At 40.5% G+C, this 18,900-nt stretch overlaps 1 protein-coding gene across 3 annotated transcripts in view; it reads left to right on the top strand.

Annotated features, from left to right (window-relative positions):
* Window positions 1-18,900, top strand: part of dync2h1 (dynein cytoplasmic 2 heavy chain 1) — a 105,742-nt gene that overhangs the window by 17,714 nt on the left and 69,128 nt on the right. For all 3 annotated transcript variants that reach the window (XR_013303477.1, XM_077610640.1, XM_077610641.1), the window contains exons 16-37: window positions 820-918; window positions 1,116-1,255; window positions 1,341-1,569; window positions 2,774-2,901; window positions 3,139-3,254; window positions 3,354-3,481; window positions 4,794-4,943; window positions 5,070-5,275; window positions 5,400-5,555; window positions 5,651-5,765; window positions 7,194-7,364; window positions 8,672-8,830; window positions 10,431-10,499; window positions 10,575-10,729; window positions 11,477-11,609; window positions 11,736-11,853; window positions 11,932-12,044; window positions 12,139-12,252; window positions 12,376-12,526; window positions 12,867-13,072; window positions 17,540-17,722; window positions 17,976-18,158. Coding sequence is in view for 2 of the 3 variants with exons in the window: in XM_077610640.1 (XP_077466766.1) it covers window positions 820-918; window positions 1,116-1,255; window positions 1,341-1,569; window positions 2,774-2,901; window positions 3,139-3,254; window positions 3,354-3,481; window positions 4,794-4,943; window positions 5,070-5,275; window positions 5,400-5,555; window positions 5,651-5,765; window positions 7,194-7,364; window positions 8,672-8,830; window positions 10,431-10,499; window positions 10,575-10,729; window positions 11,477-11,609; window positions 11,736-11,853; window positions 11,932-12,044; window positions 12,139-12,252; window positions 12,376-12,526; window positions 12,867-13,072; window positions 17,540-17,722; window positions 17,976-18,158 (3,222 nt within the window). In the remaining variant the exon portion in view is untranslated. The remainder of the gene's footprint in view (window positions 1-819; window positions 919-1,115; window positions 1,256-1,340; window positions 1,570-2,773; window positions 2,902-3,138; window positions 3,255-3,353; window positions 3,482-4,793; window positions 4,944-5,069; window positions 5,276-5,399; window positions 5,556-5,650; window positions 5,766-7,193; window positions 7,365-8,671; window positions 8,831-10,430; window positions 10,500-10,574; window positions 10,730-11,476; window positions 11,610-11,735; window positions 11,854-11,931; window positions 12,045-12,138; window positions 12,253-12,375; window positions 12,527-12,866; window positions 13,073-17,539; window positions 17,723-17,975; window positions 18,159-18,900) is intronic.

Here is an 18,900-nt window from a genome sequence, read left to right on the forward strand (position 1 = left end):
AACAAGAACAAGCAATGACGTGAGAAGGCACTGACAGTAAACTGATGACGGCGATCCAGCGACGCGGTTAAGGTGTGGCTTGCTTAAGTAGTTCGGTGATGATGATTGCTGACACCTGTTGCTGCTCCACCTGTCTGGTGCTGGACCTGTGCTTGGGTGACAGACACATCCACCCACCTGCCTAGCCCTAGATCTGACAGAATCAAATACTAATCAGGATCGTTATCAAGCTTGCTGATGAATTGATCATTTGACTCAGGTGTGGGAGAGGAGGAAGATATGGAAAACAGATTGGATAAGGGCCCTCGAGGACCGGAGTTGGTAACCCCTGCTTTAGCGTTTGGATAATCATTTATTGTATCGTCAAAATAACTCAATATATTACCAACAAAAGTGAGTACACACCAAGTGCAAATCTCAAAACTGGGCCCAAGATGTCAATATTTTGGTGGCCACAATTATTTTCCTGCACCACGTTAGCCCTCTTTTACACTACCTGGTCACATAACACAGAGGGGGATTGAGATTTTCACTTGGGTTACACTCACTTTTGTTGTTAGAATTTTACATATTTATTGCTGTGTTTTCAGCTCTTTTGTGAAATACAATACTTTTCAGTTTTTATACAAGCTCTAAAGTGACTACTTTACTTTGTATTAAAGTATCATTGCTTCAGTGTTGTTCCATGATAAGATATAATTTAAAAAAATGCAGATATGAGAGGGGTGTAGTCACTTGTGTCAAATACTTTATTTCTCTTATACGCATCTGTTTGAAATGAAGCACACCATGCTTCATTTATGTTTTATGTTTTCTAAGGTGGTGACATTGATGAATGTCGACTTGCTTAGACATCAACAGCGTTGGAAAGAAGGCCTCCAGGACCTCCGTACAGGCTTTGCTACTCTGGAGGCTCAGGTTAGGATTGTGTTAGTATGTGTTTGGGCGTGGGGCGGTCTGGGCTGCATGCCTGTGTGGCTGCGTTTTTGGAGACAAGACAGCATATGTTCATTCTTTGCAACAAACATAATTTATCACTTTACTGGATATATGCTCATCTAATAACTTGATGAAAACCTATAGGCTTTCTATTCAATATACACCTTTGAATTTAGGGCTTTAGGTCTGATGACATGCAGGCATGGCGACAGCATTGGAACCATCAACTATACAAGGCTCTTGAACACCAATACCAGACCGGACTGGAAGCGCTGAACAAGAATCTACCTGAAATTCACATTGATCTCACTTTTAAGTGGGTGTGATGTCTTTATTTTCACCAATATCCCTTTGTTTCAGTTTTACAAAAATACATTCTCAATCGCCTTTTTTTTAAGCAGACAGGGTCGGTTGCAGTTCCAACCTCCATTTGAGGAGATACGAGCACGTTATTACAGGGAGATGAAGAGATTCATCTCCATCCCAAATCAGTTCAAGGGTGTCAGTGCACCAGGGGATCCGGTTATATTCGGTGCAATGATCGACAGGAATGCCTCTGGGTTCCTCACCATCTTCAGCAAGGCAGAGGACCTCTTCAGCCGTTTACGGGCTATTCAACACAAGTTCAAGGTGTCCGAACAATTTATAATTACACTCATGATAATAATGACAGTGACAGTGATTACTGTCTGCGTATTTCTAACGACATTGTTTTTGTTTTGCTCATGTTTAGAGATGGAATAAAAAAACTGTATTGCAGTTCCTTTCCTGTTCAATATAGAAGCATAAAATTCTCTTACTCTGAATGTTTTCAAGGCTGTTCACATTTTATGGAAGAAGTCCACATTTAACCAAAACAATTGTAATGAAAGCGGGCGACAGTGGTAGCCAACCCCTTTAAACTTTAATATTTAGGGTCAATGATAGTAAGATTCATTCATTCATTAATTTTCTGTTCTGCTTATACTCACAAAGTTTCTGGGGGTGCTGGAGCCTATCCCAGCTAACCACTCAACTGTCAGGCCGCGAAAAACACTTTATTCGGGAAACTAAACGTTCACACCGAGTAGTTCTGATTGTTTCTACCAGGGAAAATGTTTGAGAGCCGTCCAAGACCTCGGGAAACGTACCAGTACTTAACCGGTTCGAGCACATTCAGACTTGAAGGTCTCGTAGCGATACTGATTTGGGAACTTTCATACGTGCCAAACATGTTGTGCCATAAGAGACAAAACTTAACAACAGCACATTCTCAATAAAGTATCTAAAACAAAAAATAACAATAATAATGTGAAGATGCTATGAAAACCCATACTACCTTTGTCTAGCATCAGAGTCACTTGTCCCATTCAGAATCTAAGTCTCTTCCTGAACAAATCTTTGTATATAGTAGTATACTGCATTTGCTATTCTTACTGAACCTCATTGTTGTTTAAAATCCATCTCACCAAAGATGTATAATATAAATCATCATGTGTAGCATTTTTTCCCATCCTCCTTTCCAGCAGTCGTTCAAGCCCTAAATCATATTTAAAAAAATATTTTGGCTTCTCAAAATCCAACAGTCCATTACATTCACCAACACTTAAGGTGAAATGACATCACATTTACATTTAAATAATTAAAATTTCTCCCAGCAAGAAATGCGGGCTCTTCAATGTCTTTTGTTTGCAGTGACGCATTCCCTGTTCAACAGGGAGAGCCCAGCATTTTCTTTAGGTTCTATGTGTTGTTTAGTAATTTGTAGGTAAATGTCATCTGACTTTTGACACAGTTACTTTCAAAATGGGGAAGCATGCATGTCTCACTGTGAATGTGTGTGTTTGTCCTTTAGGAGTGGGTGGTGCTGGGGCAGGTGGATTTAGAGAAGTTAGTAGAGAAAAATCTGACGACCGTGCAGGATTGGGAGAGAAATTTCAAGGCCCTGAAAGCCAGAGGAAAAGAATCAGAACGTTTGCCCAGGTACATATTACGCAAAACGTCAAGATAAACAAACAAGACAAACATTATTAAAAATATGGAATACTCTCTACAGCATACTTCATGACTATGACGGAGATATGTTTTTTTTTTTTTTTACTTGGATAGAAGAAAGGGCCATTTCAAGCAAGAGTGCAAAATGAAATGACTTTGAGCATTATCCAGAGTTTAGAAATAATATCTTTCCTCTTTACTCATCCATATCCTTCATTTTTGCAGCCAGGAGAAGGTTGACTGTGTCACTGTCAACTGTGAGCCACTGAAAGCTGCCATTGAAGGGCTGATCCAGAGGCTTTTTGACTTGCTGCTGATGTCTCTTAGGAAGTCCATACAAGGTGAAAGGGACACATGCACACACATAATAGACATAGAACTTTTTGTTGTTCACTAAACTAATTTAATTTTTTTGGTCTTCATCACATGGCTGTATTCAGGCCACACGCAGGCCATTGACAGTTTTGTGTCAGAGTCACTGGAGACCTTGTCCACACGACCAGAAAATATTGAGGCGATTAGTGCTGCTAGTGGAAAACATAACCAAATAGTTGCCCAGAAACCTGAGGTAAGAGGCGAATCACTCATTATCTGAAATCTATAGCATAGCATTTTCTATAATAACTTTGAATGGTTCTATACTCAAATACAGTACCTGAAGCAAAAAGGTTAAATATGAACCATTTCAAGATGGCCTTAGGCTCCTCAATTCATTATTAACCTCATAGGACCTGGTGTCCACATGTGTGGACATCACATTTTTGGTTGTCACAAGACTACAATGTTAGATCAGGTCCCAATTAGCCTAAATATCTAAGAGAAAATAAAAATGCATGCTTTGCAAGAGTCTAGGTCTTAGATGTTAAATAAAAAGAAGGGCGGCCCGGTTGGTGAGTGGTTAGCACGTCGGCCACACAGTTCTGGGGTCCTGGGTTCAAATCCAGGTCGGTCCGTATGTGTGGAGTTGCATGTTCTTCCCGGGCCTGCTTGGGTTTTCTCTGGGTACTCCGGTTTCCTCCCACATTACAAAAACATGCATGGTAGGCTGGTTGGACAATCTAAATTGGCTCTAGGTATGAGTCTGAGCGTGAATGGTTGTCTCCTCGTGCCCGAAGTCAGCTGGGATAGTCTCCAGCACCCCCTGCAGCCCTAGTGAGGATAAGGTGGTTCACAAAATGAATGCATAAATGTAAAAAGAAGTGAACTGCTTTACAGTAAATTGAACAAATTGTGTGTATTTTTTTCCCAACTGATTGATGCTAACGATAACTGGTGCTGCTTGTACCTGGGCGCGAAACACACCTCACGTTGGAGTTGATGTTCTTTTTTTCTCTTTAAAAAAAGACTTATTGTTGACTTCACCATATTATATACAGCAATCAAGTTGATAACTCATCTGATGTGGACATTTACTAATGTCTTCTGTGTAACATTTGCATTGTAATTAATATCAGGTGTAAAAGCTAAAAACATCTACCACTAGACTAGGGGTGGCCAACTCCGGTCCTCGAGAGCGGCTATCCGATCTGTTTTCCATATCTCCCTCCACCAACACACCTGAATCAAATAATCGGGATCGGTATCAAACTTCTGGACAGCTTGCTGATGAGTTGATCATTTGATTCAGGTGTGGTAGAGGAGGGAGATATGGATAACAGACTGGATAGCGGCTCTCGAGACCCGGAGTTGGCCACCCCTGCAATAGACCTTTTTGATGCCCCTATTTAGCTCTGAAAATTGTGAACAAAACAAATTTGGTATAAGTTAGGTTTAATCACTATGTTTTCATGGTCCCATTTTTTTCTAGTGTAAGACCTGAAATATTTTTGAAAAATAGAAAGTAATTATTATTTCAAACATAATGCCTTTGGTGTGATTAGATTCTGCCTCAGTTCAAGTCAGCAGAGGAGAAAAATCGTTTGCTACGAGTGGTATCTGGAGCAGGGCTGGACTCCCTCTCCTCCCTGAGGGCCAAATGGGACAAATTGGAGCTTGTCATGGAGAGCCATCAGCTTATGATCAAAGATCAGGTATTTAAACAAAGTATCATGGTTTGGACAAAAAAATGGCAGCTGCTTTTATCTGTTGAATCCCATTTGGTTGCTGTATCTCCTGGTGGTTGACTCTATATGATTCATACTCTTCTCCTATCCTAGGTGGAGGTTATGCGAAGTCATACCACAGATCGAATCAATGCCTACAAGGTTGATTTGGAGCGGTTCAAAGCCCGCTGGGACCAGTTGAAGCCAAAGGAGGAGATGTTTGTGTCTGGTGATCATGATACTCTACTTGCCAATCTCCAGACCATCCGAGATAAGCAGCAAGAATTTCAGGAGTTAGATATTGTACGCAGTAAACTAATGTAGGTACTTGTTTATTTAGTATTCATAATTACACTGCCATTTTTGTAACTGTCGGGTGGATGTATGATTTCCGATCCTACCAATACCCTCGTTCTCCCTTATTCTTGGTTCACCTCTACTTAGTGAGGACTGTGTCTATTTCAACCTGGAGGTTACAGCATTTCCTTTGGCTGAGGAGACAAAACGAGACATGGATGAATATAGCCAGATGTGGGGCCTTTATGAGGAGTGGCATCAAGGCTTTACTGATATGGCTCAGAAGGACTGGATATCATTCAGGTAAAGTAACAGATGCAGATAAAAACATACTACTACAGATTCATCTTTCTTTTCTTTTCTATGTTTGGGTTCCTATTTTTCTCTCTATTTTACAGGAGTAAGACCCATCTGTTTGAAGAATTTCTATTTACATGGCAGGAAAAACTCAGGAAGATAAAACAACCAACGGCCATTTCTGTGAAATTACAAGGAGAAGTGGATAAATATAAGGTACACAGTACAGTTAGGGGCGGCCCGGCAGCTGAGTGCTTAGGTTATTATAGGTGACATAGTTTTAAATTAAAAGATTTTCAGATGGTGGTGTCTTTTGAGATTTTCTTTAATGCAAAACGTGTGCCGCAGCTCAAAAAACGTTGGGAAACACTGAAGTAGGCTGATTGGACACTATAAATTGCCCCTAGGTATGAGTGTGAGCGTGAATGGTTGTAAGGTCTCCTTGTGCCCTGCAATTCAGGGTGTCCCCGCATTTAGCCCAAAGTCAGATGGGATAGGCTCCAGATCCCCCACGACCCTAGTGATGATAAAGTGGTTCAGAAAATGAGATGAGACAGTACAGTTAGAGAAAGATTCTTATTTATGTGACAGTCGATCATTATTCCATACAATGGTTTTCTTACATTAATTAACTAACTTAAACATTGGATTGGACATGTGAAAAATACATCATCTATAATCCTTATGAAGCATGATTTATGGGTGTGTGTGTGTATGTTAAGATTCTCCCGCTATATCTGTCCAAACCGTGCAACGTAAAGAGTTGACATTTTTTTTGGCGTGGCCAAAAAGGCTGTCGGATCCTAATAAACGAGTGATTGAAATTGTTCACCTTCTCCAAGAGTGTAAACTCAACTTTTATTTGTTACAGCTGGAAGCAGAGTTGATATATGAATCGTTGTTTTTACATGATGTGCCCTTAAACGCACCACGTGGCTGATTGGTCCACCAGCGATTTTCTAGGTCCTCCCCAGAAGACTTTATTTTCTGTCATGATGGGAGTTATAAAAGATCCACCCATCCATAAATCACGCTTTATCTATTCTCTAGTCCTTATAAAGCGTGGTGTACGGATGGATGTGTGTGTGCACCTGGAAACTCACTGGTTGTAATTCTCCCCAAAATGACGTTGAAAGGTGTCTTTGGTCAGATCGTCCAGCACCATCGTGTCTGGCCGAGTCTTTCCGTCACAATAGGGAAAAAAGTGTTTCGGGGAGCAGGAATAGATGAAGCATGATTTAAGGGTGGATGTTTTATGTTAGCATGCTCACGCTACTTTTGTCCAAACCCTGCATCGTAGAGATTTGATCTTTTTTATGGTGGCCAGAAACGGCTGTCGAATCCCAATAGACGATTAAATTTCTTTACCTTCTCTAAGTGTGTAAACTCAAGCTTTGAGCATTTGCAGTATTATCGATGAGTATGCCTGACCTGAAATATGTTAGCTTGCTGCTCTCTTGAGCTATTGAAGATATTAGGTGCTAATAGTAGTAATAAATTAATAATTAATAAATGGGATGTGTTATTGAAAAACCAAAAAGTGTAAAAATATTTTTAAATGTATTAGAGATTCATAACTCTTATGTAATGTTTGTCTTGGGTTTTGACTGTTCAAATGAATAACATTTCTATCTCTGTCCGCAGAACCTCCTTCCAGTGTCAAAATATGTGCGTGGAGAACACTTGTCTCAAGACCATTGGCTGGACATGTTCCGTCTGCTTGGTCTTCCAAGAGGGATGACTTTAGAAAGACTCACCTTTAATGACCTTCTTGCAGTGGCAGATAACATTATTGCAAAGGCCATGGAGCTTAAGGTATAATGGCTATGAAAAGCCCACCTATTCCTGTTCTATTAAGCAACAATGGATGTTTGCAAAAAAAAGAGGTCCATAAATACCCTTTCTCATGATTACCAAATAAATTTTGTCTTCCAATAGTGCTAAAAGTATTATAATCAATAAAACAACAAGGGTGCAAAAATGTATCCACCTGTATAAGTAATTATTGCACACTGTAAATGCTATGAACTTCATTTCACTTCTAAAATATCACTGCGTTTGTTTGCAATATGATATGTGATATATAACTGAAATTGCTCATCCAAATAAGCAATGATTTATAAACGAAAATCTTGAAAATGATCAGCGGTGCCCTAACTTTTTCATACGACTGTGTATATACAGTGGTGGTCAAAGGTTTACATACACTTGTAAAGAACATTATGTCATGGCTATCTTGAGGTTCCAGTTATTTCTACAAATCAGTTTTTTCTATGATAGAATAATTGGAAACAATACTTCTTTTTTTCGCAAAAACAATGATGAAGTTTGATTCTTTTATGATTTTATTATGGATAAACAGAAAGTGTGACCAAATCTGCTGGGTCAAAAATATAAATAAAGCAACATGAATGATCAATTTTGGAGACTTAGAAAGTTGTCTCAATGACACGAGCTTCATAGCATGGCCTCTTAACTTCTTGTGAGTAATAATGAATGACTACAGCTGGTGACTTCTCTGAGGCCATTTAAAAAGGGCTCATTGGACAAAAACACAAATAAGCTGAAAACTCAAGACAGCCATGACATTATATTCTTTACAAGTGTATGTAAACCACTGCTATCTCTCTCTCTCTGTGAAATAATAACAGCAGTATATATCCACAAAACATATATATATGTATATATATATATATATATATATATATATATATATATATATATACATATATATATATATATATATATATATATATATATATATATATATATATATATATTCAAACAACATTATTAACAACATTAATCAATAACAAACATTTTTTTATGATTTCTTTGGAATTTAATTTTTGATTATGGTAAAGGGAGGCACATGCAATCATTATCCTGCTTAAATGGCAAAATATAAGGCTATTTTGCTGTGATTTTAATCTTGTCTTGCTGACTCATTTCTCAATCCTCTACCTAATTTGCAAGTTTAGTTAAATTTAAAAGAACATTCAAAGTGCTATACGTGTGAGCAGAGAATTCTGCCTGGTGCGTAAAACATGAAGATATTATCTGCGCTCAAACTGAAATCAGGCATAATTATATCTACTTAAGTGTGTATTTTATGTATATAGGACCTAAACAACCGTGCCCATGCAGAGGTGACCATCAGAGAAGCACTAAGAGAGCTGGATCTGTGGGGCGCAGCTGCTACATTTAACCTCACGGAGTATACTGGCAGCAGTGGCTGCACTCTGACCATCATCAAAGACTGGAAAGATATAGTCAGCCAGGTAGCTACAGCCACACGCACACACCCAAAAACATGCACAGATATATATACATATACACATATACACACATATACACACACACACACACACACACACACACACACACGCATACACATGTGCACGCACGCACGCACACACACACACACATTCACATACATGCATGCACGCACGCACACACACACAAACAGGGCAGACGTCAAAGTCTAAAATGTACTACAAAGTGGACGGCTTTCTGATGCTGTCCGGTCATAGGCAAATGCGCCTGCGCATAAAATGCTTCAACACGGATAGATTTTGCATGCTTGTTATTCATTTTAAGTCATTAATAAATAATTTTCTTAGAATTTTCTCTGGCGGCCCACTGCCGCGTGTGGTTAGCGCGTCAGCCTCACAGCTTTGGGGTTATTGGAGGAAATCTTTCCACCAATCTGGTATCTTAGAAGTGCAATCAGTGGATTGCAGTCAGATGCTTCTTGTTTTAGCAGGAATCTAATTAGTTAAACTGTCTGTGCTGGATCGGTTAGAACAAAAACCTGGACCCACAGCGGCCCTCGAGGACCGGATTGCCCAGGTCTGATTTAGAGCTTGCACTGCTGTCTAACATTTTCAATGGTAGAAACAATCAGAACTACTCGGTGTTAAGGTTTATTTTCTCCAAATACAGTGGTTGTCGGGTCCCGGCTATCGAGTGGTCAGCGCGTCGCCTCACAGTTCTGAGGTTGAGGGTTCGAGCCCAGGTCAATGTGAAATAATCTTAAGTAAACAAAGAATGCTTCAATACGTGTCATAGCTTTCATCTGTGTCACAGCCTTCAATCCGTGTCATAGCCTTCAATTTGTGTCACAGCCTTCATCGGTGTCACAGCCGTGCATCTTTGTCATAGAGAATTTGTATGTCACGCAATCTTGTCCTAATTAAACTGTTGATGCACAAAGCAGAGTCGGAGATTGGAGAACGGAAACAGTTGAAGATTGACCGGAGTCTTATGCAGAGTAACTCTGTCTGTTCTCCCTCCGTGCTCTCCTTCGGCAGAAGCGTCAAAATCTCACTCATCTGTCTTGGCGTGCTTACTTGTGTTCGACCTTGTGAATGTTCATCGTGGACCGGACAGTCAGCTCAATGTGTGGAGTTTGCATGTTCTCCCAGGACTTGTGTGGGTTTTCTCTGGGTACATGCAGGGTAGGCTGGTTAAACAGACTAAATTGCCTCTAGGTATGAGTGTGAGCGTTAATGGTTGTCCGTATCCTTATGCTCTGCAATTGGCTGTCCACCGATTCTGGCTTTCCCCGCCATAGTTGTAGGGATAGGCTCCAGCACACCCCACAAGGAACCCTTGTGAGGACATGCGGTTCAGAAAATTTAAAAAATGAATGAATATTAGTGTGTCTCTCTGATAATGGTTCATTTTTACCTATATGGCACAAGATAATTCAGACTCCATGTAGAGCAATGTTTTGTTTGCAAACTGTATTTGCTCTAAAATACTTCAGAAAGCTCAATATTGTTTTGTATATGAACTTCATCGGCATGCTAGATGAAGATCTTAACCACACTAACAGATGTGATATAAAAAAAATCTTTTTGGCATTGTTTCATCCAGGTGGGAGATAACCGTTGTCTGCTGCAGTCTCTGAAAGACTCTCCCTATTACTCCAACTTTCAAGACAAGGTCAGAGGAACATGTGGAAAGCAAAGAATGAAATATTGTAATAAATATTGAAATGTTAAATCAATATATGATCAGGTCAGCTTGTGGGAAGTACGTCTGTCAGACTTGGATGAATACCTACTAAGCCTGAATGCCATTCAGAGAAGATGGGTTTATCTTGAACCGATCTTTGGACGGGGAGCATTGCCTCGAGAGGAAGCCCGTTTCAAACGAGTTGATGATGATTTCAGGTACCTTGGTGTATAGGTCTGGGGTTAGGGTTGGCAGCTCGTTAATGATTTACATTTTTAGTTATTAACTCATTAGCTGCCGTTGCCCAAATGATTGCTGTTAGACCCTTGCAGTCAAAATTGATTGGATGCCTCTTGCCGTCAATGGCGTTGACATGATCACTTGCTATGGCAATTAATATGTTGAGATAACAAGTGACAAAATGATTCATAAGTATAATGCTAAATTTTCTAGATATACAGCATATTTGATATTTCTATATTTATATTGACACTATTGAAACAAACCTTGCTGTAAAAAAAGTAAATGTCCAAAAAATCAGTAAAGTAAAATAGCTCAATATCAAGTTTATTCGGTGTCTGAGTTTAATTATGTAAAATAAATAGTTTAAATTATTTGTGGGCAACCTTATTTTGGTACTGCAAAACTGAAAAAAAGTATTTTGGGCTTCTTTTTTATGTTTAATTGAAAACACCCTTTTATATGATTATAATGTTGCAAAAGTTCTATTGGGTGGACAAAACACATTTGGATATAATACTTTCTCCTCCACATAATACGTTTCCTGGGTATTGGCAGATTCTCAAAATCAGGCGACTCTGACTCGAACTCGGTGCAAAAATATGTGATCAATTTCCAACCAACTTACTTGCCCCTTTGTGGAATGACACCCATGCTGTAAAAGAATGGTATGGCAATGTCTTCCATTACCTGTGTTTACTATGAATGCATCCTATGTGCCTCAGGTCTATCATGCTAGACATCCAGAGGGACAGCAGAGTTGTTTCATTGAGCTCAAGGACTGGGATCAGAAACTCCCTGGTAACCATAATGGACCAGCTTCAGCGCTGTCAAAAATCCCTTAATGAGTTTTTGGAGGTACATAAATCAAAAGCCTTTATTGTCATTACATACAGTTCACACCGAGATCAACAAAAGATGGCAGCCACTCGTGAACTATACTAACTACTTGTAGTTCACATCTCTGTGTGACTTTTTCTTTAGGAGAAACGCTCAGCCTTCCCAAGATTTTATTTTATAGGAGATGATGATCTTTTAGAGATTCTTGGTCAGGCAACCAACCCAGCAGTTATCCAGTCACATCTCAAGAAATTGTTCGCAGGTCGGGTTGTTGTTTATTTTTATCCTGTATGAATATATGTTTTGAACAAAGAAGCTAATCAATGTACTACATGCACAGGCATCCACAGCGTTGTGTTTGATGAGCATTGCCAGTGCATTGTGGCCATGTGTTCCTTAGATGGAGAGATTGTACCTCTTAGAAATACTGTACACATCTCCAGCCTTGTGGAGGTAAAAAAAATAGTGTGGAGTTTTTAGACCATAGAAAAATAATGTTTGTAATATTTTTTATATTTGTATAAAGATACATATTCATGCTTTATAGGAATGGTTAAATGAACTGTCTAAGGAAATGAAGGGGACTCTGAGGGAAATGCTGTATGAATGTGTCACTGCAGGGAAAAAAGGTGACGTGGACCCCTCTCGTTATCCATCACAAGTACGTATTAATTTGTTTCGTATGTTTTTTGGTTGTTTAGTGGCTTTCTTTAATTCAGTTTTATTCAAACATTTTTTAAAGAAAATTCACTGAAAGGATAAAATTTGACTTTTGGGGATATAGGTTTTGTGTCTTGCCGAACAAATCTTGTTTACTGAAGATGTAGAGCGTGCACTCAAGGAAGATAATCTACAGCAGCTAGAGCTGGAGCTTAGTGCCAAGTTGGACCACTACACCACAGCTGACACCAGCTCTGCTGACCATGCAACCACAGGTACACATACCTAAGTGACATTAAACTCCAGACATACTGGTGAACTTACTTAGCTTCATGGACATAACAATATTCTTTATGATTTGAGTTTAAAAAAAAACAAATTCACTGCCGATTTTTGTGTAGCATCTTCAATGCCATCCGTGATTTATTTATAAATGTGTGGACTGTATGTCTGCATACCTCTGCTCTGGACATTTTCATCACTGAAATTATCATTAAGGGTTGCTTTATGAGTTCATAGAAATTATGTCTGGGATGGTAGTTTAGATATTATGATTTGCGGAGTTACGTTTCAACCATTGCACTTGTTCATTCATGTATTGTTTGCCTTCTATAGATACTGGTCATTTACAGCTAAAGTTGAAGGCCTTGATCCTGGACATCATTCATAACATCAGTGTGGTGAAACAGTTAATTCAGGCAGGAGTCAGAAGCCTTGAAGCCTGGTCCTGGCAGAAACAACTCCGGTTCTACATGGGACATGACAAATGCTGTCACATTCATATGGTAGATGCAACGTTCCTCTACACCTATGAGTACCAGGTTGGTACCTACTTTTGTTTATATTTCTTTTTGGTATGGGGTTATTTTCTTGCAAGAAACCATCTATTCCCTGTATTTAAAGGAAACATTCATTCTCCTTGAGCATGACTTTGTGATTTATTCAACGAGCCTTTCCGTAACGTTGGCACACACTCAATTCTAACACCACGTCACAATTAATCATTGTTTCCAAAGGATGAAAATATTGGACCCGTGTTTAAGCAAAATTATCATTTGAAGTGAGAATTTGAATGGGAAGATACAACTGGTGCTTAACATTTAATTCAAGCCACCCGATGGTGGTGCTGTTGTTGTTGAGACACCGAGGCACCTGAGAATAATCCTCAGAAGCGCTAGACTCGAATAATCCTCAGAAGCACTAGACTCGCAGTAGGGAGGCTGGTGAGTTCTCCGAAGGAAAGACAGACTGGAGTCCAGGGCTCCGGAGCCAGAGATGCTCCTGATTCTTCTTCCTCGCCGCAGAGTCGACGTCGGTCGTTGTCTCACTTCCCCGTCAGGTGTTGCCATTTTCGGAGGGTTGGGTGGTGTCCGGACCGGAAGCGAATCAGGTCGGAGAGGTCTTGTTTTGGTAACTGGGCCTCTTTCTCGGACTTAGATTTGGTAGACAATAGAGATTGGATGCAGGGGTGGGAAGAAGGTGGGGGTTTGCAGGTCCTGCGGAGTATGGCCGTTCGAGTCTGGGTATCAGGCGAAATGGGAGGTTGGGGAAGGGCCCTGGAGGAGCGATTTGCAGTCTGTAATGATGGAGGCGGAAGTTCAGTCATTGTTCTGATCGACCCAGGTGACGGCCGCATTCAGTGCAGCTTTTTCGGCCTGAAAGGAGCTGCTAACCGTTGGTGCATGCCAGGAGTGGATTGTAGAGTCGCCTCGTCGGACCAGCATTCCGGCCGGCCATCAGTATAGACAGACAGATAGCTCGGGCTGGTCAGCACAGGCTTGGAGCACCTTCCCAGCTACTCCGTCAGGGCCAGCAGCAATGTTCCCTCAAATTTTTCGTTGGTCTGGGCAGAAAGACAACCTCCCTGAGCGCACTGAGTACCAGTGTGAGCGACATCATCGGTACTCGGATGATTCGCCTAAAGACATTTCGCCGACGGACGTTTCGCCGACGGACGTTTGACAGACGGGCAGGTCGCCGAATGGACGTTCCGCCGAACGGAGGTTTCGCCGAAACGGGATTCGCGCGCTCGCCCCGCCCCCGGATCGTGTGTGTAAAAGTTCTTCAACCTCGGCCCGCGGGCCATATATGGCCCGTTAGGATTTTTAATCCGGCCCGCCGCTGGCGTTGTCCAAATTAGAGTAAAAATCAATGATTCATTTCCCTTTGCCGCTCATCACTCTCAATTTATTAGTCTACGATTAATGGCAGCCCGGGAATAAGCACTCTTGGGCGGGCATGGCAGCCCGGGAATAAGCACTCTTGGGCGGGCAGATGTAGCAGAACCGAGCCGTAAAATGACAGCCATCGGTCAAATCTATCCTAAAACAGCATTTAATGATTAAATACAAATACTGGAGCTTTTTGGACATTAGAACCGAGCCCAGGGAAGTGAATTCCTCGGTAAAATGTCGCGATGATGTCACGATGGAGGCAAAAAAACGTCCATATACGTCCATTCGCCAAATGGCTCAAAATGCTCTCAAATTCGGTCAAATCCAGCTGAAAACAGCGTTTAATGATTAAATACAAATACTAGTATTTGTATTTAATCATTAAACTAACAAATAATAGTATTTGTATTTAATCATTAAACTAACAAATACTAGTATTTGTATTTAATCATTAAACGCTGTTTGAACGAACGTTCATTCGGCGACCTGTCCGTCTGTCAAACGTCCGTCGGCAAAACGTCTTTAGGCAAATCATCCGGTCACGACATCATCATTGCTCGCTATGGGCACACCAGTATCACACCTGCCACAAGCAGGTGCATGTCAATGTTCCCTCTAATTTTTCATGTAAAACATGCTGTAAAACACGAAAAACATAAGAGTGGACAGAGCTACTGCCACTGGCTGCCGCTTAAACGGCGCCATCATGGGGAAAGGGGTAAAAAAAAAAGAGTTTGGATTTTATTTACTGCGCGCCATATGATTGCTGCTGCGCAGAGAAGACGAGAGTAGTGCGCAATTGCGCACGCGCACAGCTTAGAGGGAACATTGGCCATCAGCCTTCCTGGTGTTCACAGTCCGCAGTACCTGTCTCACTTCATGTTCCTGAAGCATCAGTGTACTGCTGCAGGGTGGTGGTGGATTCGGCGATGGATCTGATGGTCGCTACGTAGATCGTTCGCATATCCCATGGTCGCCAGCCCCAAGACATCCCAGTCAGATGTTGCAGGTTTGAGCATTGTTTCATTGTCTGGCTCAGCTGGCGTATGTGATTATTGAAGGTCAGCTGGCTATCATACCGCACCCCCAGGAGGTGGGAGTGGGATTCACGTTAAGCCTCATGCCCCCAATGGTGAGGTTTGGGCACCCTGCAGATTCAGCAGCGTCCATTGTGAAGAATGCAACCTCTGACTTCGACGCATTGAGAGTCAGATGGGAATCGGCAGACCATTGGAAGACCTTGTCTACCTCAGACTGTAGTTTATTCTCCTTTTCGCCTTTGTTACGGCCGCTACAGACCAACGCCAAGTCATCAGCATTGGCAGAGACGAGGGTGGAGGGCTTGAAGGAGTCTATCAGGTCGATGATGTACATTGTGAAGAGAAGTGGCTATAGCACTAAGCCTTGGGAGAGACCTTTCTTAAAGCAGCGGCAGCGTCCTGTTGTACCGTTAACCCTCACACGCGCCGTACGTTTGGTGAACCAGGCCTTGATCCACTCAACAAATCGTAGGGGTATGCCCACCACGAGCATTCTCTGGAGGAGTTTGGCACGCCACACTTGATCATAAGTTTTACTGAAGTAGAAGAAGGTAGCAATGGAGCATTGACGTTGCTTGGACTCGAACCCATCCATGACGAATTGGTACAGTTTTAGGCATTGATCGTGCAGTGACTGATGGTGCAGTGGTTCTTCCGCCTGATTTTGGTGCGGGCAGTCTGGTTTCGATTCCTACTCGGTGTCTGTCTCTCTGTGTGCCTATGACTGACTGACGACCAGTCTAGGGTGTAGTCTGCCTTTCGCCCGAAGGCAGTTGGGGTAGGCTCCAGCAATCCATCAAACCTTTTGAGGATGGGTGGTATGGAAGATGAATGAACATTTAATTCGCAAAAGCCTTGGTGCAAGAACATCTACTCGGATAAAAGTCCATTGTCGGACATTAAATGTGTGTATGTGAAGAGGGTTAGCCAGATAAATGACTTATTTTGTGCTGCTTTATAGAGTGCTCTCCTCCGCTAACACTATCCTCGTTTGGATAAAGACCAAAATCTACACCTGGCTCTGTACCCACTTTCTCCACATTCTTCAATGGAAGATTCTTAGATGTAAATGACAAAAATACACTAATTGTATCCCAAATGTTATCATATGCTTTACTCTTGTGTATTTAGCCTGAGTTTTTTTGAAAATTGTAATATTCCAATTAGAAATTTAGAAAAACAAATGGCATTAATAATATTCATCTTGAATTTAATTGAATTGAACGCTTTTATTGTCATTATACAATAATAAGTTAATAAATAAATAAATGTGTTGCTGAAATATATATATATATATATATATATATATATATATATATATATATATATATATACCCATACATACACATACATATACATGTACATACATATAAATAAATATACATATACATACATATAAATATACATATACATACATATAAATATACATATACATACATACACATAGATGTACATGTTTACATATGGTTGGTCTTAACATTCTGCCATTTCTTTTGTTAAAGAGCCTGACTTATCTCGCTCGCTCACTCACTTACATTTAAATGTCTTTTTTATTTCTTTTTTTACTGTCCTCTGACGATGTGGTGATTCACTCACCTGACTTCGGCAAGCGTGGGATCGATTGCCACTCGATGGCACTATGATTCTGCATGCGAATGGTTGACTGACAGCCAGTCTAGGGTTGTAGTCTGCTTTTCATCCGATTTGCTCTAGCAACCCTTGTGAGCATGTGAATAAAGGGATGATGACTATATTTTTGTTGTTGTAATTGTTCTATCTATTCTATTCCATTGTGTATCTTTATCTTAATCCATGCGGATACCAGTTTACAACAATTAAATATTTTTTTTCCAAATCAAACTAAATATACACCTTAATTTATGTTTTCAGTTGTAGAGTACACAATCTTGATAATATTCTACTACCATCTGGGGGAGCTGTTCATTTAAGAATAATAAAAGTGAATGCACATTGAGCTCATTTGAACAGACACCAAATGTGATGCTGTTTTTCTGGATATTCATTCGTTTTCTGATTCTGTGTTTGTTGATTTGTGTTGTTATTTCTCTCCTAGGGAAATGCTGCAAAGCTGGTGCACACACCACTGACCGATAAATGCTACCTGACTCTGACTCAGGCCATGAAGATGGGACTTGGGGGGAACCCGTATGGGCCAGCTGGCACAGGCAAGACAGAGTCTGTCAAAGCCCTGGGGGGACTCTTTGGACGACAGGTGTTGGTGTTCAATTGTGATGAGGTGAAAATGTGAAAATAACCGATGTCCCAAATCGCCGGTTTTGATATATTAATTGCAGATGTTATATGTCTTGGTAAAAAAAAAATACATATGAAACAATGTAGATGTCTACAGCAAATATACAATGGTTAGGGATATGTACTTCATAACTGAATGATTCATTCTTTATTAACAAATAGTGTTAAAATTTAAAAATGTGACATCAAAAGGAAGAGAAAATGAGACTGTTTCCCTCTGTCATCTTTTTATCCAGGGTATTGATGTAAAATCAATGGGACGCATTTTTGTGGGCTTGGTGAAGTGTGGCGCATGGGGCTGCTTTGACGAGTTCAATCGTTTAGAGGAGACAGTGCTATCTGCAGTTTCTATGCAGATTCAAGCCATTCAAGACTCTCTTAAACATCACAAGCCCACATGTGAACTAATGGGGAGAGAGGTCAGTCAATACCCATTTACAAGATGTTATATCATTTTGATGAGAAACTATGGATCCTTTGCCAATAATCTGGCTAATTGCCTCTGCTCTTTTTTCTTTACTTTAGTGACTCTCTATATACATGCACGTAAAGAAATTCTGTACTGTCTGGTGCATTAGCAGCACTTATTCGGACATTTATTGATCTTCTACAAAATATAAAGTGATACCTCTACTTATGTTATTAATCGCTTCTAGTACTGGTTTTGTAACTTGAATTAAGTAGAAGCACATTTTATATTGAATTAGCATAATTATTTCCTCAACTTTAATAACAACCCCTAAACCTTTTAAAAATGATAAAAGTATTCATATTTTTAATGAAATATGTAGATATGTAAACAAAAAAGAAAAAAATTTTTTTAAGGCATTAAAATTAATCAGAAACTCACCGCCGGTCAGAGCTGATCAGCCATGGTTCCGGAAAAAGCTGAAAATTTCCCTACAAAGGAGGCTTTTGGTCGCACGGTCGCGTTCATACTACCCCATTTCAGGACGGCTCTGGGTTCGCCTGAAGTGTGCTATTTTCGGGTGGGCTGGTGCCATGCTTACCTATCAGAATCAAATGTCCCAACCTGCCTGTAGCCCGTTAACGGCATCATGGAGACACAACTTCCTGCTAGGGAATGGGAAGCCAGGGAGGGATGTGTTGGGAAAGCAACTCCCTCACAATTAAAAAAAAAAAAAAAAAAAAAAAAAAAAA

Source organism: Stigmatopora argus, chromosome 10 (assembly GCF_051989625.1).
Source record: "Stigmatopora argus isolate UIUO_Sarg chromosome 10, RoL_Sarg_1.0, whole genome shotgun sequence".
NCBI classification, from domain to species: Eukaryota; Metazoa; Chordata; class Actinopteri; order Syngnathiformes; family Syngnathidae; genus Stigmatopora; species Stigmatopora argus.